Source organism: Opisthocomus hoazin, chromosome 10 (genome assembly GCF_030867145.1).
Source record: "Opisthocomus hoazin isolate bOpiHoa1 chromosome 10, bOpiHoa1.hap1, whole genome shotgun sequence".
Taxonomy (NCBI): domain Eukaryota; kingdom Metazoa; phylum Chordata; class Aves; order Opisthocomiformes; family Opisthocomidae; genus Opisthocomus; species Opisthocomus hoazin.
Window position 1 is genome coordinate 13798879 of NC_134423.1, and position 24362 is coordinate 13823240.

Sequence of the window (24362 nt, forward strand, 5' to 3'; positions counted from 1 at the left end):
AGCGAGTCCTTCAAGATAAGGATGAGCCGTGTTATGTTTTCAGCTTGCAGCAGAGCAGAGTGCAGACCTAGTGCAAGCGCTCCTTGTCTGAGAGCTGGTGGGGACGGAAGAGGAAAGTGTGACACGCAATCGCATGTGAAACAGAGTGCTCCAACTTAAAGGGGTTGGAGGTCTCTACTGGACTTTGCAGCTTCATTTCAGGGAACAACTGAGGTAAAAGAAGGAAATTTTGTCTTGGTTACTCTCCCATGACTGAGGGACCTGTACCACCCAGCAGCCCCCTTGGTGCTTCCCACCTGGAGAAGACGACTCCTCTCCCTGTGCACCACCTGGTGAATTAACTCAGCTGAGGCCTATTCAGCAGGTCAGTGGCCCCATCTGGTTTATCCACATTGGGATCTTCTCCCTTATCCCAAAGATGGTGAAAGTCCAGGGTGTCTTACCTGGTGCTGCTTTACCTGCTGCCTTGTCTGGCTCCTCCTGGCACTGTCCCGAAGGAACCACCAGCCCCATGGGGTGGTGGTGATCCATCACCATGAGTGAGCAACTGGACCAAGGGCAGTCGCTGTCCCAGTGATATGGGGCTCAGCCTGGGATGGCTTCAGGGTATGGGACTCGTTTGGGGGTGCCATGGGGATATAGGATGCAGCCTGGGATGGCTTCAGGGTATGGGACTCGTTTGGGGGTGCCATGGGGATATAGGACGCAGCCTGGGATGTCTTGGTGATGTCAAAGGAAAAGGGTTAGAAGTATCTGAGATTCCAAATTACGCAGCTCTGGAGGCTTGCGTAACTGATAGAGGAGTACCCAGCCTTGGCTGAGTGGGAACTTGGAAGAACAGCCCAGAAAGCCCTGAGATAAGAACAGCTGCAAATTTCTGCCTTGCTGCTGACTTAGATGCATGTACAAGAATTTGGAAGAAAGACAAGAGTGTATCCTATAGATATGTAAGGTTAATCAGAACCCCAAAAATCACCCCTCTAGGAGGAGACTTCATATGTGCATGTGAGACCACCCCAGCATAATGAGCTGGACCGAAGCGGGGACACGCGCAGACACGCTTTTGTAGGCGTGACAACAAACTGGTGTAGTGTAGCTTTTCTTCGTTACTGTTTTGTATAAAAGACCCGGTGTGTTTCTGAGAGGGGTGCCGATGCCCAGCACCCCGCTCTGCAGACCAGCAGCAAGGACCAGCACCTCGGCTCAGAGCGGGGGCTGGTGTCCCACAGGCCGGGCGAGGAGTCCCGGTTTGGGGACAACGCTGGGGGTGTGGGGCTTGTCCCGGGGGTATGGCACCTGCGCTGCGACACGGGGAAGAGCGTTTTGGGCTTGCACAAGAGTTATTGGTGGATGTTCAGGGGAGGAATCGAAGGTGGAGAGAAGGAGGGATTGAGATGGTTTGTGGCAGCGTCGCCTCTCTTGGGCTGCTCCCAAAAACTCTCGAGCTGAACAGGCGGCCATGCCCATCGGGGTGTGGAGGGGATGGTGGCCATGCTGGTCGGGGTGTGGAGGAGACAGTGGCCATGCTGGTCGGGGTGTGGAGGGGGTGGTGGCCATGCTGGTCGAGGTGTGGAGGGGGTGGTGGCCATCTCGGTCAGGGCAGTGAGGGGGACCACGGCTATCCCAGGGAGGGTGGCTGGGCCACCGAGGGGGCTGGGGCCATCTTTGTTGGGACATCCAAGGCACCGCGGGGTCTGGGTCGGGGCAGCGAGGGGTTGACGGCCATCTCGGCTGGGGGTCCCGCTCTCCATGTGTCCCCTCAGCTGAGGGGGCATCGAGGGGACGGCGACTGGCTTGGCTGGGGCATTACGGGGACCGCGGCCATCCCGCCCGGGGCAGCGAGGGGACGCAGGGTGCCAGCTGTGGGGGACGGACACCCGTGGGGGACACACGGACACCCGTGGGGGCTCCCCTCACCCCGCCCCCCTCGGGCCCGGGCTCGCCCACTGTCCCCGGGGGGGAACACGCTCCCCCTCCGCTGGCCCGAGGCCGTTCCCATGGAGACGGAGCGACGCCTGCCGGAGGAGGAGACCGGCGGCGCTCATTGGCTCCCCGTGGCGGGCCGAGGCACCGCCCAATCGGGAGGCCGGCAGCCCCCCCGGCCCCGCCCCGGCGGGCTAAGGCGGCGGGGGCCGCTTCCGGCGCGGCTGTCGGGGGCGGAAGCGGCGGCGGCGGCAGCGCGGCGATGGCGTCGGGAGGTGCCTGCGGCTCGCGCTCCCCCTCCCCCGCCGGGCGCCGCCCCCCGCCCTTCCCCGAGCCCCGCGGCGGCGGCAGCGGTGCGCCGGGGGCGGCCGGCAGCGACTCGGAGGGCGAGGACATCTTCACTGGCAGCGTGAGTGCGGGCGGGGAGCGCTGGGCCCGGCCTGGGGCGGCGGTGAGGGGCGCCTGTGGGAGGGGGGCGGTGGGGCCGGGCCGGGCCCGACCGGGCCTGCAGCAGGGCCCTGCTCTGAGGGGGGCCTGCAGCAGGGCCCTGCTCTGAGGGGACGCCTGTGAGGGGGGCCTGAAGCAGGGCCCCGCTCCGAGGGGCGGCCCGGTGCCCGCAGGCAGCGGCGTGGCGTCCTCCAGGTTTGGTTAAAAAAGGGGGGGAACCCCCGAAAACCCCCCAGAGCAAAAGCGGGGGGCGATGCCTCTGGGCTGTGGTTTCCGCAGGAAGCCCGGCGGCTCCTGCCTCCCTGAGGGCAGCTCAGGCAGCTGTGGAAGGGGCAGTGCAGGGAGCAGGCCCCGGGGTCGTGGGTGGCTGCCCCGGCTGCGGGCCGGGCGCCGGGCCGGGCTCTGCTTCCCCGGGGTTGTGCCCTCTCCGCTTTCGCAGAACCCAGGCGTCTTGAAGGAGCCCGTCCCTGTGGAGGGTTCCCTGCGCGGCCCGGGCACGGCACCGCCTGCTGCCTGATCTCCCCCGGATCGGGGTCAGAGCCACGCGCTGGTTTGGAACGTGGCAGTGGCTGTCGCTCGGTGTCGTCGCCGCGTAGCGTGGGAGAATCCACGGGGAAAAGCCCCCTCTGCCTTCCCCCAGCACCAACACTCGTCCCCCTGGCACGCGGAGGGTGCTGGCGCGGCCGCTGCAGTTCTCGAAGCCTGTGGTTCGCTGTCGGGGGATGAACTCCTCGGTGCCATGGGGGTGAGATGACAGCAGGCAGCTGATGTCCCCAGTCGCGGTGAGGAGGGCCGCCAATGCCTTGGTGACCTCCCTCGCCTTGTACTGGCGCAATTGGCTGCAGGAGGGTCTAGGAAGGTTTCATGGTACTTGTTCAGCAAGCGACCAGCACACAGGAGGGGAATTAAAACACTGACTGGTGCTTTCCTGGGCTGAATCCTCCCCAACTCCCCGCTGGCCTCAGGTTCTTGGGTTCGGCATCTGCACTGAGCGAGGATCTCGGCTAGAGGAACTACAGGAGCTGGCTCCTCCAGCAGCCTGGTTGCTTGAACACTGCAGGTACTAGGGTTGATTTCCTAAGCTCTGTGACCTGAGGCTGGTCACATTGTCCCCTGCAAGGGCTGATACTGCGGCCTGTGCCTGCCTCACCCAGGGTTTTTCCAGCCTGCCTGCTCCTGCTGGCAGGGCAGGAGGTGTTGGCATCTCCGGCAGAAAGCTCTCCAGGAACCTTCTCCTGTCTGCAGTTTCCTAGCCCTGATATTTTCCCTGGACTGGGCGCAGGGAAGCCTTGAGCAGGAGACCACAGCCATCAACATGTGGACCTGCCCACTGCTGGGAGCGGAGCTGTCACAACCAGGCTTCTTCTGCCAGCAGCACAAAGCTGTAGCTGTCTCCATCCCGCTTCTGATGAAGCTTCTGACCCGGTGCTGCCCCGGCGTCCTTCAGCCGTGCTCCCTCAGCAGCAGGCTGTCTTCTGCTGGTGGTTTAGCAGCAGGGAATAAGGCAGATTTGGGTAGATGTGGGTAGATTCTGCCCTGTGAGCTTGTGAGGCTGAAACTCTCACGTAGATCTGAGCGTAACAGAGCAGCGGAGTCATGTGTTCTGCAAGTAACATGGGAAAGTGCAACCCTGACCTTCTAAGAGGAAGATGCTGATACTTCTGGCCAACACCAGGGCACAGTGATGGTCATGAACTTCTTGAGACTTTTCTTTATTAAAGAGCTGGAAGATGTAGTATGTGGCTTGTTGCTTTGTAGTAGAGGCAGCCTACCAAGAGAGTGCCAACTGCTGCGGGCTTTCATGCAAATAAAGCATCTCTTTGTTGAAACTCCAGTCTGTGAAGCTAAAGCAGCTTATCAGGTGCTTAGTGTTGTTGAAGCAACTGTCATAACTAATACTTGGCTCTTCTGCGCGACCCAGTGGCTTTGCTTGTCTGTATGCCCTTGAGTGTTAGCAAAACACTTTCTGTGAAGCAGGGGGGTCGGGCTGCTGAGGCAGATCCACCCGGCTGCCGCCGTCCAGGTGGCTCAACAGCGCTTAGCCACCGTACAGGAGCCAGCAAAGAAGCATTTGGTTCAGACACAAATGTAACCGGAGCTGGACCTCATCCGGCTCTTGACAAAGGCTGAATCCTGCGTGACTGCGTCGCTGCATGATCGCAGCCCTCTCTAGAGATGTCTGCTGACCCAAGGTCTGCTTTGCTGTGGTAGGCGTCGGGCTTGGGCCGGGGTGCTAGAGAGCTTCTGCCTGCACACCTGGTAGTTGGGGCGCGCGGGATCAGGCCTCTGAGATGGCGGGTGTTGTGTTGTGGACGGACCTAAAAGAGGCCGCGGCTCTTCCGTGGTAGCAGATGGAGAAGTAGGAACAGGGCGTGGTACTTTCATAGTCTTAGAAACCATATTTAAAGCAAACTGAGAACCCAGTCACAGTAGAAAAGTAGATAGCCTGCCAGCTCTCAAACACAGAAAAAGACTCATTAGAGAAACTTCAGAGCCCACCTTACCTTGTCCCTGTAGAGTGGAGTTTCTTTACCAGCTTGAAGAGCCCCTGCAGAAGCAGAGGATCTGAATGAGACCCACTGCGAGTGTCCCTGGTGGCAGTAGCCCTCTGGTTGGCTTGGCCCCTGGCTGGAGGAGGTCCCTGTGCTGGTGGCACTCTCGTTGGCTTGGGCGCTGGTCCGAAGGACCCTGGGGTGGGTCTGGGTGCGGTGTTTGGCGTGGGTCTCTGCTCCCCACGCTCCATCACTGGCAAATGTAGCTCGTGCCTATAACTGTTCTGATCCAAGCTGGGAGCGGTCCCAACCGTCTCCTCCAGGAAAACATCCTGAAATATGGGCGGGCTCACCATCAAACGGCGCTGGAGTTTGAAGTACCCAGATACTTGGGCCCACCTCAAACGGGAGCTGCGTTAGCATCACTTTACTCCATCAGGAGCAGTGAGAATGGTGAGGTTTCCTCGCTGAAGAAGGCACTGAGGAGCCTGTTGCTTCGGAGTCGCTGCTAGTAGTGCTCCCTTTACTGGCCATCAAAGACCTGTTCTGTTCTCTGCTAAGACGTTAAAGAATAGCCCTTGCTGTCCGATTCTTGCTTGGAACAACTTGTACTTGCTTGTCTGCCTGCAAAATGAGGGATGATTCGTGAAGCCGGCGTCAGTAGCACTTGCCTGCAGCAGGAGTGCAGGAATCACTCTGCCCTTCTGCTGCAGTGCACTGGTTGGCGTACAAGCTCTCGGCTGGGCTTTCGCCTTGCCCCAAGCCTGCTCCCGGTAGCTGAGGAGGGGGATGGTATCACTCCGCGAAGCCGGATCCCAGCAGTGCCAGGGCGTCGAAATCCACGAGCTCCTCTGGCACTGCTTGGAAGTGGAAGTGAGCTGCTGTGTTAACACACGGCCCGGCTCCCTTCGCGTGGGCCCTCACCAGCCCTCTGGGGAAGGGCATCTTGGCTCGTGGCAGTCGTTTAACCACTAGCACAAGTCAAGTGACTGACAAGGCTCCTGTGGTCCCCAGTGTCCTACCTTCGGGCAAGCAAATCGCCACAGGTCTCTGCTGCTAGCAGTGACATCTTGGTTTTCCCAAGGGATTTCTTGTCGACAGCATGCTCAGCTCGCTACCTGGAAACAGCGTGGCCAGCTGTGTTCTGGGTGTTGTGAACAGGAGCACCTGTGTGTACTTGACTGCCTACTGCTCACGACGCCTGTAGCTGAAGGACTGGGGCTCTGACGCTTGGCCTGTGGGCTGGCACGTCCCAGTGACCTGCTAGCTGCTCCTGTTCTGCTAAAAATCGGGGTCAGAACTGGCGCTGAAGCTTCATGTGACGCTTGGTGTCCTTAATGGCTCATGTGCCTTGGTGTAGCCTTGCTGGCAGAGATCAGAACACTTGAGGCTGGGTGGAAGGGAAGCAGTCTGTGGTGTCCTCTGGCCACAATGCTCACACAAGGTTTGTGGTAGTGACCCTCTGTGGCAGCAGCTAGAAACCTGTCTGGTCCTCCAGCCTCCATTCCTTGGTGTAAATGACCTCTTCTTTATGTACTTTTAATTCTCTTGCAGAGCAAGCCCACAGCACCGAAAAGAGAATCTCTTCTCCCTGTGAGCAGCACCTCCAAAGAGAATGGGCTTCGTGTAGAGCAAGATGATCAGGACTTATTTGCAGGCGAGTCTGTATCTACTGGGTGTTTGCGGCTTTCTGGAGTGATCTGTTTTTAAGCATGACTTGCAGGTCATGATATTTCTGGACTATCACAGGACCTTATCTCAAACTCGTGTTCCAGTCTGCTCTGGAAGCGCTAAGCTCTGGTGGTGTTTTTGGGAGGGCTGGAGTAGCCTCCTCCAGGACTCTGGCATAATCATCTGGCGAGATTAACTGTTTGGAAGCTGAAGAGGCTTAAAAATGGACTTTGCTTTAGTTTTGTTGTCTTAAACTGTAAAGTGGTGAGTGTCTTCCCAGAGTTTTAAGACTTTTTTTCTCTGCCTTTTCCCTCCATGCAGCTGGAGGAAACATCTCTGGTTGAGACATGGCTGTTCCCAAGGAACAGGAAACATAGCCCCCCTCAACAGGGGAGGATGAGGAGGGTCAGACCTTCCCTGGCCCTGGCATGGTGGAATGTCTCTGCCAGAGGCATCCGAGAGTCATTTCCGGAGACACCTGCTACCAAACAGAAGATTTTATTTCCCCTGGGTGGAGAAGTGTACTGGGTAGGAGCCTACCTTCCAGGCTGCTGCGTAAAAATCCAGCTCGGCTTTAACCGTTCTAGTGTGCAGCTCCTCTAGCATGCAGCAAGGAGGTGATGCCTGTCTCCTCCTAGAACAAGAAATTCACTGGATTAATTTCACGTGCTCCAGCAGGATTGATCAAATGCCCTTGCTGCAGTGGAGATGCATGAGGTCATGCTCTTCCCCATGCTTACAGGTGTCCTCCCTATGGATTTCTTTTTTTCTTTGCTGCTTAAGACTGTTGTTACTCCCTAGATCTCAAGAACCTCTCGGAGAATATTGAAATTACCTTTCCAAAAACCCGAAGTAGAGAGGCTGACACTTGCCAACTTCTCTTGACAGATGCCACTGTAGAGTTGTCTCTAGACAGCACGCAAAACAACCAGAAGAAGGAACTGGCCAAAGCATCCAATCCTGCCCCCTCATTAGAAGTAGCTGCAGGCTCTTCTGCTAGAAACCCTCCAAAGAGCTATGAGGAGGTGAGAATTGCTCTGAGCTTTCTGACTTGCCCTGTTGGTTTGGGACTGTACTTGATAGGAACCTGTCTGTTCACTTGGTTGTAAACATGCATCTTAAATGATGCAATTAATGTAAATGGCATACTGGATGCCCTGGCTTTTATCTCGGGTCATCAGTCTGGGGCTGATACCGCTGAAGTGAGATTCGGGTCAGCCTGACGGCATTCTTGCTCGTGTGGTGGTGCAGACCGCTTCCAAAGCTGCATAGCAAGCGGCTGATCTGGTCCTGAGGGTCTGAGCTCTGACACCGTGTACTGCCGCAGGTGGAGCGAGTGGTGTAGCTGCTCTTGTGTGTGTTTTTGAAGGAAACAATCTGCTGGGTGACATGAGAGCGCAGGGTCCTTAAGTGGAACTTGTTGCCAAGCCCGGTTAATCAGTGGTACTTGGCCTAAATCTGGTTTTTCTCCTGTAGAGAGATTGAAGCTATTCTGGAGATGAGCAAGGTGCTCCTTTTCTGCCCCAAGCACCGCTGGGCTCACGAGGACTGACACTGCAGTGCCATCAGGAGTAGTGTCTCAGCCTGGCATAGGTGAAGGAGCAGAACTAGGATGGGGCGCTGAGCTGGTCGGAGGCCGTTTGAGGCCAGTCTCAGCTCTGCTTCGCCCAGTCCTTTAACACTGCTCCACTAACGAGGCCCTGCAGTGCTTGCAAAGCCTCTGGACTGTCAGAGGCAGTACCGCTGGTGTAGCCTCCCACTGGCCTTCAGTAAAGCAGAGTACGATGGAAAGGCCTGTTCAGACTGGGTCTGCCTGTCGCTGTCCTGGCTCACCGTTGCTGTGTGCCTGCGCAGTACAGCTTACCTTCTGTGTAGGTTGTTTACGCTGTTTCGGATGAGAACTGAAATGGTGATGTAAAAGAGCCCAACGGGAACTATCTTGCGCAGAGCTGAGGCTGGACTCTGCAGTGTTTCACCCCGAGGCGGAGCAATTTGTGCATCAGTCTGCGCAGACAGCAGTGTGCTAGAGACAGATCCAGTTTGGGATCCTTGGAATGTGTAGCCTGGACACAAGTAAGAACCTCGAAGGCTTTATAGAACAGCCTTGGCCAGACTGAAATACCAAAGATGCCTTGGCAGGGTCACAAGCTCGCCGTAATGTATGGGAGTTCATGGTTTGGAGTGATCTGAAGCCTGGCTCTCTAGTTTTAGCTTGCTGTCCTTGTGTGCTTACTCCAAACAGCTGGAAGAAGAAGAACAGGAGGACAAATTTGACCTGACTGTTGGAGTGAGTGACCCAGAGAAAGTTGGTGAGTTAATACCCTGTCCTGCTGCACAGCGAAGCCCAGTTACGCAGGCAAGGCTTGGCAATAGGACTGAAGGCAGCTGTCGCCTCCAGCTTTTGAGCTGTCTCTGCAAGCGCAAACTTGATCATGGAGTAACTTCTCCAAGACTTCTTCCACTATCTAGAAGAAATGAAGCTACGAAAAGCAGAATGCCTAGACTGCAAATGAGCGAGGCAGAAGCAGGTTCTGGAAAGCCAGGGACCTCAAAGGCAGGGAGCCGGGAGTGGGATTTTTGGGAGGGTGAAACATGATGCTTGCAGTAGCAGCGCGTGGTGTCTGGACCTGTGGTGATCAACTTGACTTGACCTCCAGGCAGCACTGGCGTGTGTGCAGGTGGCAGGGGGGAGGCAAAACTGCCGTAACCTAAAACTAAGTGCATTATTCCGTGCTCTGGCACCTTCCCTGGCAGCTGTGCTTGCCGAGGAAGCAGCTCTGGCTTCAAACCGAGAAGCAAGAGGGTTTCTCACTGTTGAAAGTGGGGGTCAGACGAACTTGGCCGGCTACATGGCAGTCTCTGGCACGCAGGGAACCCCAGGTAACATCTGATCCCAGCTGGTGGAGCAGCCTCTGAGGATGCCATTCAGTTGAACTACCAGGTAAACCCTTCCTTTGCCAAACAAGGGGATTTCTGTGTTAGCTGGAGAAAGCTGCCTGTGATGTTTCAGAATCCAGCCACATGCAGCCAGAGGCCGTCTGACTTGCATCCTCTGAATAGACTGCTTCATGTGCTGTACAGCCAACGAATTGTTGCGTGCCGAGCAGATGCGTGGAGCCAGCCCAAACGCTGTCGGTGTAACAAGTGCCTGATTGTTGGTGTTGGCTGCCTTGGGAAGTAAAAGGAGGGCTGAGCAGTCAGGTCAGGGAAATGACGAGGGTGCAGGGGTCCAGGGTCCTGCAGCGAGGTGCTGCCTGTGGTTCTGTGTGAAGATTTGGGGCTCTGTCAGATCAAAGACTGGAATTGCCAAAGCAGGTGAAGGCCAGGAGATTGCAGGAGCCTTGTGCTTTGCGTTCGTGTGATAGTGGAGAGTGCTGATCTTGTGATACTAATGCCTTGTTTCTGTTTTCTGTAGGGGATGGCATGAACGCGTATGTAGCCTACAAAGTGTCAACACAGGTATGTCTAGCTCATCACTCCTGAGGCGAGGTGGTGTTATTTTTCCACTTGAAGACAGCTGTCTTGTCCTTTCTTAGCCCAGCCAGTGGTGACCTAAATAGACAGGAGGTCTGAATGCCTCGTTATGTGGATTCGGGAGTTATAATCCACCCCTACAGATCAAAGGATGAGCCTGGCTGAGCAATAGGTTTTGAACCTGTTTGAAAGGAGGCTGTTTTTTTTTTTTTCCCTTCCCTCCAGCTCTTTGCAGTCCTGGCTGATACTGGCGTTCCGTGTTGGAGTGAGCAAGGGGAATGATATCTGTTAGGGAGAGCCCCAGACACTGGGGCTGTAGCTAACGGTTCTGTGCCGATGGTGGCATCAGATTAAGCTGACCTGAACTCAGCTCTTGCAGAAGAGCTGCTGCTGTAGCTAGTTTCGTGTCAGGACCTGCTCTTCTGGGCTAGTCGCAAGAAATGGAGCCTTATGCAGCTGCTGCCCTGCTTGGAGCTCTGGGCTTCTGCTCTGAGCTCTGCAAAAGGTTGTTCCTAGCTGTCTGTACAGTGGCTGCTGCACTACAGGCATCCTGTGGTCTGAAGCTGGTGGTGTCTGAGGGGGACCAGGGGACTTGCTAGCCTCCGCTCCTGGTCTGCCAACACAGTCAGAAGCCACTGATGGCCCCTGTAGCCTTGAGGTGATAAAGTCTGACCTGACGTCGGTCTGTGTTCCGTGGGGAGCAGGGATAATGGGATTAGGCAATGGGTAAGGCTTACCAAGCAGCCTGAGTCCACAGTAACAGCCGCTGTGTTGTTTAGTGGCATTAATACTGCTCCTCGGTCCAAAGAGAACTGTTAGGAGGAGAGTTGCTGAAAACCTAGGCCAAAGCTTGCTCTGTTCAGCCTTGCCTGTTTCTCAGGTTTTGCAGAGCTCAAGCTGTCTGTCGTCATCCCAGAAGTGACAGCAGATAGAGCTAGCAAGGCTGTGCATGCAGGGGCGAGCTTCCCGGAGTGAGTCTGATCTGAGTCCCGTCTCTTTCCCCAGACGAGCATGCCAATGTTCAGGAGCAAGCAGTTTTCAGTGAAAAGGAGGTTCAGTGACTTTCTGGGTCTCTATGAGAAGTTGTCGGAGAAGCATGCCCAAAATGGGTTCATCGTTCCTCCGCCGCCCGAGAAGAGTCTCATAGGTGAGTGGTGGAGGTGCAGAGCACTAGAACTGGTCCTTCTGATGGTGAGCTTTGTGCCTGAAGGGCAGGCCTGCCTGTGGTCTCAAAGCTGAGAGGGAAGCTGCAGAGCAGCCGTGGGAAGCAGGTGTGGAAAATAATCTGGGTTCTGTGGCACAGACAAAACTCTGGTTCCATACTTGGAGCTCTGGGCTTAAAGCCTTGTTTGAGTTCACAGATGCCTCCACATCGGCTTGATGTAGAGTAAAACCTCATCCTCTGTGCTGTCACTGAATTGCTTTTCACTTGAGTCCAGACCTGTAACCCTTCCGGTCTGGCCTGGAATTGCTCTGACTCTTTTCTGGATGTCAACTTCTAGCAGATGTTAGGTATAAGCAGGTTTTAAATTTTTCTTGCATCCTTGCTGATGCAAGGTCTAATTCCTGTTGTGAAATGCCTCTCCTCTACTGTCACCCTGATAGTCTGTAATAAACCACACTGCCCTTGTGTGTTGAGTTTGAAGCTGCATCTTCCTTCTGTGCTAGGAATGACCAAAGTGAAAGTTGGGAAAGAAGACTCCTCCTCTGCAGAGTTCCTAGAAAAAAGACGGGCTGCGCTAGAGAGGTACAGACCCCAACAGCTATCCCCTCGTGCCTGAACCAAGCAAGGGACCTCTGAAAGGTCAGACTTGCTGCGCTCTCCTCCCTGTGTGAGAAAAGCCACCTGCTTCTAGGTTTGCAGCAAACCTGGAGGCTGCTGGAGAGTTGCAACTTGCTTTGACTCTGTAAAACAATTGTGTGCTTCAAAACCCTGTGCTGCTGTTTCGTCCAAATCTGGCAAAACTCCACTGATGTGGCAGGGAGAGAGCTGACCTGTCTCAGGAGCCCACAAATACGGGTGCTAAGTAATAGTATAAACAGTGGAGATCAGGTGAGAAACAACTCGGTCTCTGTCCAGCTTGTACCCTAACTACACAGCCACAGGTGGCCTTCGCTCTGCCACCGGTGTTGACTGTTGTAGTTGGCGCTGGGATGCTGTTCCCCTCCAGCTTCAGCTTCTGAAAGATCTGTTAAAAGTGTCGTCGTTAAAGATGTAACGCTAAGTCTTGATCACTTGGTGTATCAAGTAACTTTCTGGCTATAGCAAGTATTAATCAAAGGTCTGGCAGGTCTGGTCTTGCAGGTGAGTCTTACGAGGGTCCCCAGGGAGGAAGGGTTCTTGGTGGGTGAATGAGAAGAGCTTGTTGGGCCTGACTTCTAGCTACCGAACTGCCATTTCAGAGTAAAGAACAAGCGTGTTGCAACTCACTGAGGTGGCCCGGAGCCAGGTTTGCTACTGCCGAAGTAACTCTTAGTGCGTTCTTCTCTGCAGGTACCTGCGGAGAGTAGTCAGCCATCCAACAATGCTGCAGGACCCGGATGTCAGGGAGTTCTTGGAAAAGGAGGAGGTCAGTAGCGTGGAATAATGTAGCTACGAGTATGTTGGAAGTACAGAAGGCAGTGGTACCCAGGTAGTTAACGAGGCTTGATGCTTCAAAGCTCAGTGCGAAGCAGCAGAACCCTGTAAGAGCTCTTAACCAGTGATGACAAGAACAGGACTCTCTTCTGTGTGTCAGTGCTTGTCTAAGCGCTGTACGCTCATAAGAAGCTCTGGCCTAGCTTGCTTATGTCATGGTGGTGCGTGCATTGAGAGCACGGGTAGGTTTTGTTCTCCGAAATCTGTGACAGGAGTGTAGCCCGCTGTTTGGAGGTGAGGGGTCCCATGCTGGCTTGGCCTGATGCTCAGATATGTTCAAGGAGAGCTGGCCGATGTGGTCCCCGCTCCTCCAAGGAGAGCGTGAGCATGCCCAGCCACGCACCTGATGTGGGGAAGTAATTCCTGAAGAGGCTGATCCCTGGGGAAGCCCTAGATGGAGTGATTCCAGCCCTAGCGCTGCGCTGGAGGGCTCTGATGTAGGAGCAGACATCATGGAAACACCTCACTTTGCTGAGCAGGTGTAGCTCTGTCTGGAAAGCAGTGGTGGCTGGTGTGGAGCATTTCCCAGCATCAAGGCACTGCTGTACCCTACTGTGCCCCAGCAGTGCAGACTGCTGCTGGCTGTTGGAGAGATGCTCCGAAGCACTTCCACACGCCTGCGTGACCTGTGGCAGCTTGGGCAGCCCTCAGCTCAGGGACTCGGGTAGCGTAGCTGGTTCTTGAAGATACTTTACCGTGGCCAAGCAGAACAGGCAGACTTCAGACATGGTGTAAGGTTTAGGAACTCCTTAATGATTTGAAAACCAGTCTGGTCCCGTTACTTGCAATACTGTATAGGCTATGCCACCCCTGGGGCGTTGTCTGGCCAATCTTTTGCAGTAGCTGTGAGCCAGAAACCCTGCTGAGAAGGGACTCACATGGGAGAATGATGCCACTGTGGTGGCTGCTCGCTAAGCTGCTTTTACCTCCTGGCAAGGGAAACTTTTCTGTTTCTTGATAGCTACCAAGAGCCGTAGGCACCCAGACCCTGAGTGGAGCAGGAATACTGAAGATGTTCAACAAAGCTACGGATGCTGTCAGTAAAATGACCATCAAGATGAATGAATCAGACATAGTAAGTATTTGGACACCTCTGGGCTGTCCTCATCCTTGCTCTTCAGCTGCGTGCTCTCCCCAGCCTAAGCTCTGGATGCGAGATCCAAGGAGGGCTCTGCAGCGATGCAGTCTGTGGGAATCAGCTCTGGGTTTATCCCTTGCAGTGGTTCGAGGAGAAGCTGCAGGAGGTGGAGTGCGAGGACCAGCGGCTGCGGAAGTTGCACGCTGTTGTCGAAACGCTAGTGAACCACAGGAAAGGTAACGAGCTGGGTACCGCTTGCGCTGTAGCTTGGCCCGTAACAGTTAAGCCTGGTGTGGTGCCTGGCTGGAGATCACCAGTGCGCAGGTGTCCCAGGAGGCCCTGCTGCGAAGATGTGACAGTGGCTCCTTGCTATAAAGGACTCTTGATCTCTTCATCATGGGAGGCAGAGGTAGCACAGTAATCCCACCTCTGCTGTCCAGCCCTGCAAGCTTCGGCTGGCGGTGCTGGAATGAACCGGTGTCCTGCCGGGTGAAGGCTGCTCTGGCAAACCTGGACTTATCTTACTGCTGATTCCAGGCTGTCCTCTGGCAGGGAGCAGGGATGTTTTCCTGCCTCTGCATGTTTTGGCTGACTTCTGCAGAGCTGTGCGTGTCCTCCCACTCCGCTGCTTCCCTCCTCCTCCTCCCTGGCTGGAGTTGCCTAGCCCTCCTCCCGCCGTGCTGCAGAAGCTGCCAGCTCTGACCGAGGCGGTGCTGGCTCTTCAGCTGATGTCTCCTTGGGCTGAACTCTCGGCTGGGGCTTGGCTTGCAGAGGCCACTCCGTTGACTCTCTCCTTCTGTTCACTAGAGCTAGCGTTGAACACGGCCCAGTTCGCAAAGAGTCTGGCCATGCTGGGGAGCTCGGAGGACAACACGGCCCTGTCCCGGGCGCTGTCCCAGCTGGCTGAGGTGGAAGAGAAGATTGAACAGCTGCACCAGGAACAGGCTAACAACGACTTCTTCCTGCTGGCCGAGCTCCTGGGAGACTACATCCGCCTCCTCTCCGTTGTCCGGGTAAGCACTCCTTTGGGGCAAGCTCTAGGCCACGCTGCCTGTCCTAGCACTGATCTTTGTCTCAGGTGTGCCAAGAGCCAGCTGGTCATCTGGATTCAAGCACACAGGGCACGGCGTACCTCTGGCCTCTCCAGGCAGAGGGCAGACTTGCCGCTTGTCCAGCTGTGCGTGTGTTGGAGCAGTTAGGTTGGAGAAGTGGGGTAGGCGAGGCCTGGCTGGGCTGCTCTTCTCCAGGGGGCATGTGGAGCAACTTCATGGCTCATAGGTGGCCTCAACCCTTCCAGAGATAAAGGCTGCGGCTCCTGCGGAGGCTGTGAGCTGGTAAACGGCAATCTGGGTGTCGCAAATAGATCTGTCAGGTGCCTGCTGGGGAAGAGCATGAGTCTTCAAGTCCATGCAGCCTGCTTGGTGCACTGGCCTCCTTGTTGGGGGCTGGAAGAAACCAGTCCCGAGTGAGCCTGGCAGACTGATTTGTTATGGCCCCAGACTTGTTCTGTCTCGGAGCAGTTGTTTCTGGAGGCTACAGAGGCCAGAATGCAGCCTAGTGAGCAGGCAGAAGCCTCCTTGGTCTGCCAGTTTGTACTGGGAGGTGTGGTGGGTGCTCCAGAGCAGGACCATGATATCTGATGGTGCTGGAGGTAATAAGGCGCATCTGGGATGTTCTGGTCAGGAGCCTTAGTGTTGCCTCAGGCTTTACCTGTCTCCTGGCTGCTCTGTCCTTCTGACCAGGCTATGGGACACTGCTTTCTGCTTTTCTAGATCTTCCCCACAACCTGGCTGGCTGGGTTCAGAAACCAAATCAGCCTTCTTTGCTTGAGCTGGTGGCCTGCAGGCCCGCTAAAATCATGTGGCCTCCTGGCAGATGCCTTCGAGCTGGTGCAGGAACACGCTGTGCGGTCAGCAGGAGCTCGTCATGGAGATCCAGTGTGGGACGGGCAGGGGTAGCTGCTTACACTGGCGGCTCTCAATGCTGCCTGCCCGTTTCAGGTCTGCCAGAGCCTGGGGACGGGCTGGACATCGCGCTTGGGATGCTGCCAGTTCCGTGGGTGGCCTCAGGCCTGTCCGGGCTTGCGCTGCACCGCACCGCGCGTGTAGCTGGGGCTTTTGAAGTGATTCTCCTGCCAAACCCTGGAGCAGTGGGCAGTCCTGTGCCGAGAGAGGCCTCGAAGCCGCTCCTGAAGCGTGGGTTGGTTGATGTTGTGCCTGGGCACCTTCACTAGTGAAGTCCATGTGCTGGTTCAGCTTTGGTTAAATGGAGATGGGTCCAGGACCTCGATGATGAAGCAGCTCTGTCGTTAGCTGATGTCCCTCTTCGCCACAGGCGTGGTTGTCACTGTCAGCAGAGTCCTTGCAGCTGCCTGCTGCTCCTGGTGTGGTACCAGAGCAAAGCTCAGTCTCTGCTCCTTCCTTTCAGGGAGCCTTTGACCAGCGCATGAAGACCTGGCAGCGGTGGCAGGATGCCCAGACCATGCTGCAGAAGAAAAGAGAGATGGAGGCCAGGCTGCTCTGGGCCAACAAACCCGACAAACTGCAGCAGGCCAAAGACGAGATCTCGGAGGTAGGGAATGAGGAGCTGTTGGGGTCTCCGCTCGGCTCCTTCCCTCTACGCTCTGCCGCTGAGCAGTGAGAAGGGGACCTTTCGAGCTGGAGGGACGAGTACCCATGGCTGGGCTTGCACCAAGGGAGCCAGCCTTGAGCAGGAGCTGCAGGAGAGGCTGCTCATGGTCCCACCTCCTGTGGCTTCCTTGCCGAGCTTGCGGCAAGCCGGGGATGCCGCTTGCCATGGCGGTGAGGACCAGAAATGCCGGGCTCTGCTCCGGCAGCGCCTCTCACGTGAACAGTTGTGGCTGTGAAACTGCTCACGGAGGGGTGCGAGAGCTTCTTCACCTCCCCTCCCCTGGAGACAGCACGCTTCCTCTCTCTGCAGTGGGAGTCTCGTGTGACGCAGTACGAGAGGGACTTTGAACGTATTTCTGCCGTCATCCGCAAAGAAGTGGTGCGGTTTGAGGTACGTTTGGCCCAGCCCCTGGCGTGCAGCCCTCCAGCTGGTTGCCCTTGATGTGCCATGGCTGGGAACACCAGCCTGGGCTAGCCAAGGGTCACCTTGGCTCCCAGTGCAGTAGTTGGTGACATTTGTGAATCCAGACATGTGTGAGTTGAGGTGTTGCTGCCACAGGCAGAGCTGATATCTTTGGCTAAGAGGGGGCTTCTCTGCAGAGATGTGTACCCATTAAAATGGGGGTGGGTGGGCAAAGATCCTCTGAGCCATCAGGCTGGGGCTGGAGCTGAGCTTCATCCTCAGCGTCTCGGGCTCCTGTGCTGGTCTCTTCGTGGGGCTGCAGGAGGAACAGGAAAATCCTGGTGGTTTCTCCTCCCCCCCCCCAAAGACCGGAGGGTTTTGGTGGTTCTTTCAGCCTTGTGCTCACTCCTGCGCCCGTCTCTTGCAGAAAGAGAAATCCAAGGACTTCAGAAACCACGTCACTAAATACCTGGAGACATTGTTAAACTCTCAGCAGCAGGTGAGTAGCCCCAGCCCCTGCCGTGGTTTTACCTCTCAAAGCTCAGCAAGGCCAGCTCCCTCCCTGCTCGTGCGTGGACCCACGGTGGGTGCGTCTTGCCCCCCAGGCAGGGGAGGGATGGACCCTCCCGGGCCGGAGCAGGGCAGAATATAAGCGTTGCATCCCCCTTGATGCCTTTGGGGGGGGGCTGTGCCCTGTGGAGGGACTTCTGCTCACCTCCCCCCTGCCCCGCAAATGCTCCTGGGCTTGGAGTGCGTTGGCACAGAGCCCGTGGGGTCCTGACTGTCCCTCTCTCCTCTCCACAGCTGGTGAAGTACTGGGAAGCATTCCTACCCGAAGCCAAGGCCATTTCTTAACTGGACCGAGCAAACGAGCGTACCTGAACTTTGCCTTTTTTTTTTTTTTATACACTATACCTCTTCCTCTTTTACACATGAACAAACCCTCGTTTAACACTCTGGAGCTGGTAGAGGTTTAACCCCCAGACAAGCAGCTTGCAAGCCAGTAACTCTTCTAACTGTATATTTTTCATTTAGCAACATATATTTTCTTACTGAAGAGAAACTAGTTTCCTGCTTGAAGACCAGACCTGCAGCCGGGGGTTAACAATATATGTAAAATGTATATTTTTCAGGCTGGGTGTTAGGGCTCTAATGACTATCTTATTCCTGCAGTGCCATTAAAATTCTGTAATAAAACTTCTATCGGGGCAAACAGCCTGTGTCTGTCTGTGGGCTGGGGCGGGGCAGCGGCTGCAGCCCGCAGATGCTGGGGGAGGCAGTGGGGCCCCTGGCCTTGGTGTGCGGGGGCTGGGGGTGACCTTGGGCTCTGCCCCAGCCACCTGTCCCGGCCCTGACTGAGCCCTGGCTCCGTGCCCTGCTCCCAGCAAGGGCAGGTTTTGGGAGCTGCGCTCAGCGGGGCCGGGCACTGGGTTTTGGGTGGGGGCTTGGCCCCCCAGAAGTCAGCCCGGGGCCCTGGGGGCCTGCGATGCTGCTTTCCGCCCCCAGCCAAAGTCCCTCCCCCCTCACCGCGACCCCAGCCGTGGATTTCATCACAACCGATACCTCTTCTGCCCGAAAAAAGGGAAAAGGCAGCTCGTGTTGACTTCCCACTTTCCTTTCCCCTTGTCCCCGGCGAGCGGGATCGCGGCGGCACCCCCAGGCTCCAGCCACCCCCCCCGGGGCTGCTGGATTCGGGGCTGCGGGAGCCGGCCGGGGCTGCGGGACCCGTTCCGGGGCTGCTGGATTTGCGGCTGAGGGACACCCCCGGGGCTGCTGGATTCGGGGCTGCGGGCCCCACCGGGGCTGGCCGCGGGCTCCTCGGTGCCCCCCCCGCGGGGCCGGGGCCGAGCCCGCTCCTGGAGCCGCTCCTGGAGCCGCGGGAAGGGCCGGCGGCCGCAACCCCCCCGCCCCGGGCCATGATCGCTGTCTCCATTCCGGCGGCGGAGCCGGAGCCGGCGGCGCGGAGCCCTGAGAAGGGGCACACGGTGAGGGGCGGCCGCGGAGGGGGGAAGGGGGCTGCGTCCCTCTGCCCGGGGTGTGGGGGGTCCCCAGGGGTCCCCTCTGCCTTTGAAGGGGGAGGGGGTGTTCCTGGTCCGGGGGGTCCCCTCTGGCCCCCGTGGTTGGGGGGGCCCTGCCTGCCCCAGGAGTTGGAGGGCTCTGGCCCCGGGGGAGGGTGTCTCTGCCGGGGGCACCCTCTGTCCCTTGAAAGTGGGGGTGTTCCCCTGCCCTGGGTGGGTCCCCCTCTGGCCCCCGTGGGGGAGGGTGGGGGCGGCTGAGGGGGTTGGGGGCGTCCCTGTCTACCCCGGTATGCCCCAGGGGAGGAGGTCCCTGTCCCAGCCTAGGGGTGGAGGTCCCTGCTTGGGAGCCCTCTGCCTTTGAAAGGGAGTGGGGGGGGGGTGTCCCTGGCCTGGGGGTTCCCCACTGGCCCCAGCGGGTTGGGGGGGGATCAGGGGGGTCCGTGTGTGCCCCAGGGGTCCCATCTGCCCCCCGGGTTGGGCACGATCTGCACCTGCCCCAGGGGTTAGAAGTCCTCACCTGACCCGGGGGGTGGAGGTCTCTGCTTGCCCTGGGGTCCCTGGCTGAGGGCACCCTCTGGCCTCGAAAAGGGGGGCTGAGGGGGGTGGGGAGGATGGGGGGGGTGGGGGTGTCCCTGGCTCAGGTGGTCCCCTTTAGACCTGGGGTAGGTGGGTGCCTCCCATCTGCCCTTGGGGAAGATGATCCCTGCCCGCCCCGGGGATGGGTGGCTCCACTTTGCGCAGGGGGTTGGGGGTCCCCACCTGTCCCCGGGGTCCCTGCCTCCTCCGGGGTCCCTGCCGGGGTGGGGGATGTGACCCTCTGCTCTTGAAGGGTGCGTGGGGAGGGGGTGGTCCCCTGCCTGTGAATGCCCTGTGGCACCCAAGGATGGAGGTCCCTGCCTGGGGACCCTCTGTCCTTGAAGGGGGGGGGGTGCTGTCCCTGGCCTAGGGGGATCCCTGCTGGCCCTTGGGGGGGGTGGGGGGGTGGGGGGGGGTGGGGGGGGGTGGGGGGGGGTGGGGGGGGGGTGGCGGGGTGGGGGTGCTGTCCTTGTGGCAAAGGGGAATGGAGGACCCTGTATGCCCTGGGGTGCTGCCATCTCTACCCTTTGGGGGGGGGGGGGGGGGTGGTGCTGTCCTTGGCCTGGGGGATCCCCTGTGGCACCTTGCGGGTGAAGGTCCCTGTCCGTTCTCGGGGTCCCTGCCGGGGGGGGGGGGGTGCCCCAGGCGGGGCTGGGGTGGTGTGTGGGCCCGAGGCCCCTGCCTCCCCCCGCCCGATGGGGCGGGGGGGGGGGGGGGGGGGGGGGGGGGGGGGGGGGGGGCTGCGGCGGCTGACCCTGGGCGCAGGTGTTCCGGGTGGAGGTGCTGTGCAATGGCCGGCGGCACAGCATGGCGAAGCGCTACAGCGAGTTCCAGGCACTGCACAAGCGGGTGAGACCCCCGGCACCGCGAGCGGGGCTGTGGTGGCCTCGGTCCGGCTCCCCGCAGCAGGGAGGAGCAGCCGCCTCCGCCACTATCCGTGCTGCCACCATGTCCCTCCACACTCCACCCTAGATCAAGAAGACCTGCAAGGTCCCCACCTTCCCTCCGCGCCGTGTCCCCAACTGGATGCCCAAAGTGCTGGAGCAGCGCCGGCAGGGCCTGGAGCTTTACATCCAGGTAAGGTGCTGGCTGCCAGGGGCTTCTGGGGATGGGGGGGTGGGGGGTGGGAGGTGGGGTGGGGTGGGGTTGGTGTGTTTTTTCTTGGGGGGGGGGGTGGTGGTGGTGGTGGTGGCGTCGGTTCTGAGCCCCCCCCCCGACCGCATGACAGGGTGTCCTGTACCACAATGAGGAGCTGCCCCAGGACGTGCTGGACTTCCTGAAGGTGCAGCGCTGCCAGCAGCCCCCCAAGGCCAGCAGCCCCCTGTGAGTAGCCGAGCAGTGGACAGAGCCGTCAGACTCTGCCGGCGTCTAGTTCATCCCGTGCAGTGCCGGGATGGGTCCCCCTCATCCGCGTTCAGCACCCCAAGACACGGGGTTGGGGACCAGCACATGGCCAGGGTGGAAGCGAGCCCCTTCGCTGGGCACTGACGTCCTCTCTCCCCGGCAGTGCCGGCCGCCTGCTCTCCCAGCGACCCGTTGTCAGCTTCTGCACCGACCCTTACGCGCGGCCACCGGGCACCGGTAAGGAGCGGGCCCTCGGGTGCCGGCCCCCATCGCACCCATGGGAAAAGGCTCTTCTGGGCCCCCACAACGTGTTTTTCCTTTCGTGGGGCCTGGGAGGGAAACAAAGGTGCTCTAGCTCCCGCTTTTCCTCGCAGACCCACTCCCCGATGCCGTGCTGAGCGGGGTGCTGCAGGGCTTCTACATCCCCCTGAGCTGCGCCCCCAGCCAGGCTGCGCCCCAAGCCCCCGGCCTGCTGGGCTCCTGGGCACCCACCCAGCGCCCAGCCCCACCATGGTGAGCAGCTGGGCGCCAGAAAGGATCCCTGCGGCAAACATCACTCCTCCCCGCTGGGACAGGGCAGGAAAACCCAGTGGGAGAAGCCAAGGGGGATGGCGGGAGCCCCAGCTGCTCTCCAGGCTGGCACTGCTCACCCCCCACTGCCCGCTGTGCCTTCGCAGGGAGAGCAGCTCTGCCTTCTGCCTGGATGTTTTGGGGGTGGAGGGAGCTTTTGGACCCTGAACTGTGCTGCAAAACCCCTCAGCATCCGGGCTTTGGTGCAACAGATCACTCGGTCTTGATGATTGGCAAAAGATCGCTGTGCTCCAATTCTGCAAAGCAAATCTGAGGCCAAGCGAGGCGCCCGCTCTCAGCTCGACGAAACGGGGAAGAGGGGTGGAAGGCTGAGGGATGCGTCAGCGATCCACACCCCCCCGAGAGCAGAGGAGAGGCAACTCTTTTTTAATAAAAAAAACACATTGGTCACATTTATTGGTGCGTGTGCTTCTTACAAAAGTGATGGGAAGAGGAGCCAGCGCCCCGTCCCGCCCGCCGGCCGGCTGGAAGGCAGCAGGGTGAGGGGAACGCTGGGCAGCAGGAGCTCTGTGGGGGCTCTCCCGCCCCAGGACGGCAGGGAAACGCCCAGGGGGAGCAGCACAGCCCCAGGGCCGTGGCCCTGTGCGGCCGGGCCCCTTGCAGAGCGCAGGACCCCGTGCCAGGTTGAGGAGCCGGGAGGGCAGATTACTCTTTGGCGATGGCAAATGGCTTCTCCACCTCAATGGTGCCACAGTCGGCGATGGCGACGTCCTTCAGGGGCTTGTCCCGGCTGTCCGTCTTCGTGCTCTCCACCTTCCTCACCACGTCCTGGGGAAAGCAGAGGCGTGAGAGCGGGGCTGTGCCAGGCGCGGGCAGAGCCAGCTCAGCGCAATCCCCATCCCAGAAGGCATCTCCCAGCCTGTTCTCCACAGCGCATCTGCCTGGAGCCGCTCACCCCGTGGGAACCAACTGCCCCCTCACCACCCAGCACCTCCCCCTTACCATGCCCTCCAGCACTTTGCCGAACACCACGTGCTTGCCGTCCAGCCACGGCGTCTTCACTGTGGTGATGAAGAACTGGGAACCGTTGGTGTCCTTGCCAGCGTTGGCCATGCTCACCCAGCCAGGCCCATAGTGCTTCAGCTTGAAGTTCTCGTCAGGGAAGCGATCCCCGTAGATACTTTTTCCTAAGGGGGAGGAAAAAGGCGGCCGTGTCGCTCTCGTGGAAGTATGTCAGGGTGGGCGTGGTGATGGCGGCTCTCTCCACAGGCTGGGTGGAGTGAATGAGCCCATCTAGAGGGGTACTAATGACCAGCACCGCTGGGCTGCAGCGAACCATGAGCTACCAGTTACTGGGGGGAGGTAAAAGCACCCTGCAAGCTGGGCAGGAGGGGTCACGCCCCCATGGGACCGGAGCAGGAGGCCGTGCGAGTGCAGACCTGACCCCGCGCGGCTGTAGGCTGTGGCCTGAGGAGGAGCAGGTTGGGTAAGAGCTAACAAGCCCAAATGCTGATATCATCAACTTCACTAACATTTGCTAGGTGCTGGTGGGAGGTTTGAACTCTGCTGCTACCGGACTAAACGTGTCCCGGTGGCCAGGATGCCCGGCAGAGGCACCGGCAGCTACAGAGGAACATTTTCTCAGTGAGGAGGCTCGAGCTCCTCCCGGGGCAGAGGGCCCAGTTACATGGGTTACATTCAGGTGCTGAGCCTCACTGCGCTCATCCCTCCCCAGCACCGAGCTCCGCTTCGAGGCCCGCTCATGCCCACTTGTCCCCACTGTGGCACCACACTCCAGCTCCACACTTGTCCCCAAGGCGCCCAGGCAGCGGGTTGGGAGCGTGGCTGCTGTCTCCGGGCTGGCGTCAGCCAAATTACCTCCGGTGCCATCTCCGCGGGTGAAGTCTCCTCCCTGGATCATGAAGTCCTTGATCACACGGTGAAACTTGCTGCCCTTGAAGCCGAATCCTTTCTGGGGGCGGGGAGAGAGAGAAGGGAGTGAGGCAGAGGGATGGACCAGAGCTCCCTCTGCCCGGTGCTGCCCTGCGACGACAAGCAGGAGCAGCCCAGGGGGCCAGGTGAAGCCCAGCCAGGGGACCGCTGGCCGCTCACCTCTCCGGTGGCCAACGCCACAAAGTTCTCCACTGTCTTGGGCACCGTCTTGCCAAAGAGCCCAATGACGACGCGGCCCACGTCCTCCTCGCCGATCCGCAGGTCGAAGAACACCTGGGGGGGGCGAGAGGCAGGTCAGGGGGAGCACCAGCGGAGCCGGCAGCACCTTGTTGGGCCAACCCATCCCGTCAAGCCCAACCAGGCCCAACCCCTACCAGGCCCCAAACCCCCACCAGGCCTCCACCCGCACCGGGCCTCAACCCCCTACCGGGCCCCAAACCCCCTACCGGGCCCCAAACCCCCGCCGGGCCCAACCCTCCACCGGGCCCGGCCCCCCCGCCCCAGCCGACCCCTTCCCCGCCGGCCGGCCCTGACCTTGGCGGTGACCTTGGGCCCCTTCTTGCGCTCGTCGGCCCGCGAAGCGGCAGGCAATAGGAGCAGGAAGGCAGCGCCCAGCGCCGCCGCCGCCACCAGCACCTTCATCCTCCGCCGCTCGCAGCCCAGCCACAGCGCCCGCCGCGCCGCCTGCATCCGGCCCCGCCCGCCGCGCCCCCCCTCGCCCCCGCCGCGCAGTGGTACGCGCCGCGCTCCCCGCCCGCCCGCTCCAGCCGCCCGGGCGCGACCAACGGCCCCGAGGAGAGGGGGGGGTGGGGAGGGGGTGGGGGGAGAGGCGCCTTCCGGCCGGCCGGGAGGCGGCTCCGACGCGAGCCGCCGGGCGGCTGCCACGTTGCCCCACGCTCGGCAGCCGCGGTGCAGCCAATCAGGAGCGGGGCGGCGCGCCGATTGGCCGCCGGGGAAGATGTAGGCGGGGAGGGGGCGGGCGGGACGCAGAGGGGCGCGGCCGCGAGCGTCGCGCCGGCGTGTGAGGGGCGGTCGGGCGCGCGCTGTGGCGGGTGTGGCGCTGAGGGGGCGCGCGCCGGCGGCGTGAAGGGAGCGGCGTACTCGGCCGCGAAGCGAACGACCGGCGGGCCCAGGCCTCCAGCGGGCAGCGCGAACGGCAGCTCGGTGCCCCCGGGGCCCTTCGC

General features: G+C 59.4%; 3 protein-coding genes across 4 annotated transcripts; 2 read left to right on the forward strand and 1 right to left on the reverse strand.

Moving 5' to 3' along the window:
• The first annotated feature begins 2185 nt into the window (after positions 1 to 2185).
• Positions 2186 to 17971, forward strand: SNX1 (sorting nexin 1). Its single transcript, XM_075431863.1, has 15 exons — positions 2186 to 2332; positions 6417 to 6519; positions 7422 to 7558; positions 8776 to 8842; positions 9949 to 9992; positions 11013 to 11154; positions 11676 to 11754; positions 12502 to 12577; positions 13607 to 13720; positions 13866 to 13959; positions 14531 to 14736; positions 16151 to 16294; positions 16664 to 16744; positions 17184 to 17255; positions 17561 to 17971. The coding sequence occupies exons 1-15, from the start codon at positions 2186 to 2188 to the stop codon at positions 17609 to 17611; spliced, it is 1557 nt and encodes a 518-aa protein (XP_075287978.1). The 3' UTR covers positions 17612 to 17971.
• A 162-nt stretch (positions 17972 to 18133) lies between these two features.
• SNX22 (sorting nexin 22) lies at positions 18134 to 21681 on the forward strand. Of its 2 annotated transcripts, XM_075431963.1 has the most exons (7): positions 18134 to 18741; positions 20116 to 20199; positions 20323 to 20427; positions 20579 to 20673; positions 20858 to 20931; positions 21069 to 21207; positions 21372 to 21530. In XM_075431963.1, exons 1-7 carry the CDS (start codon positions 18673 to 18675, stop codon positions 21430 to 21432), a joined length of 627 nt encoding a protein of 208 aa, XP_075288078.1. In that variant the 5' UTR covers positions 18134 to 18672; the 3' UTR covers positions 21433 to 21530. The 2 variants fall into 2 exon arrangements, with proteins under 2 accessions (XP_075288078.1, XP_075288077.1); XM_075431962.1 differs by lacking the exon at positions 21069 to 21207 and having other exon boundaries at positions 18577 to 18741; positions 21372 to 21681.
• On the reverse strand, positions 21648 to 23886 carry PPIB (peptidylprolyl isomerase B). The gene is made up of 5 exons (XM_075431961.1): positions 23713 to 23886; positions 23338 to 23451; positions 23104 to 23197; positions 22228 to 22412; positions 21648 to 22053 (listed from the first exon to the last, which is right to left on the reverse strand). Exons 1-5 carry the CDS (start codon positions 23866 to 23868, stop codon positions 21931 to 21933), a joined length of 672 nt encoding a protein of 223 aa, XP_075288076.1. The 5' UTR covers positions 23869 to 23886; the 3' UTR covers positions 21648 to 21930.
• Between the last annotated feature and the right edge of the window lie 476 nt (positions 23887 to 24362).

Bases quoted from the DNA above. Each gene is read 5' to 3' on its own strand.
- PPIB (XM_075431961.1), bottom strand. From the start codon at position 23,868: ATGCAGGCGGCGCGGCGGGCGCTGTGGCTGGGCTGCGAGCGGCGGAGG. The intron at 23,452-23,712 runs GTCAGGGCCGGC...CGCCCCCCCCAG, and splicing joins GGCCCAAGGTCACCGCCAAG to GTGTTCTTCGACCTGCGGAT. The intron at 23,198-23,337 runs GTGAGCGGCCAG...CCCCGCCCCCAG, and splicing joins TGGCGTTGGCCACCGGAGAG to AAAGGATTCGGCTTCAAGGG.
- SNX22 (XM_075431963.1), top strand. From the start codon at position 18,673: ATGATCGCTGTCTCCATTCCGGCGGCGGAGCCGGAGCCGGCGGCGCGG. The intron at 20,428-20,578 runs GTAAGGTGCTGG...ACCGCATGACAG, and splicing joins GCCTGGAGCTTTACATCCAG to GGTGTCCTGTACCACAATGA. The intron at 20,674-20,857 runs GTGAGTAGCCGA...TCTCCCCGGCAG, and splicing joins CCCAAGGCCAGCAGCCCCCT to TGCCGGCCGCCTGCTCTCCC.
- SNX1 (XM_075431863.1), top strand. From the start codon at position 2,186: ATGGCGTCGGGAGGTGCCTGCGGCTCGCGCTCCCCCTCCCCCGCCGGG. The intron at 8,843-9,948 runs GTGAGTTAATAC...TGTTTTCTGTAG, and splicing joins GAGTGACCCAGAGAAAGTTG to GGGATGGCATGAACGCGTAT. The intron at 13,721-13,865 runs GTAAGTATTTGG...TATCCCTTGCAG, and splicing joins AGATGAATGAATCAGACATA to TGGTTCGAGGAGAAGCTGCA.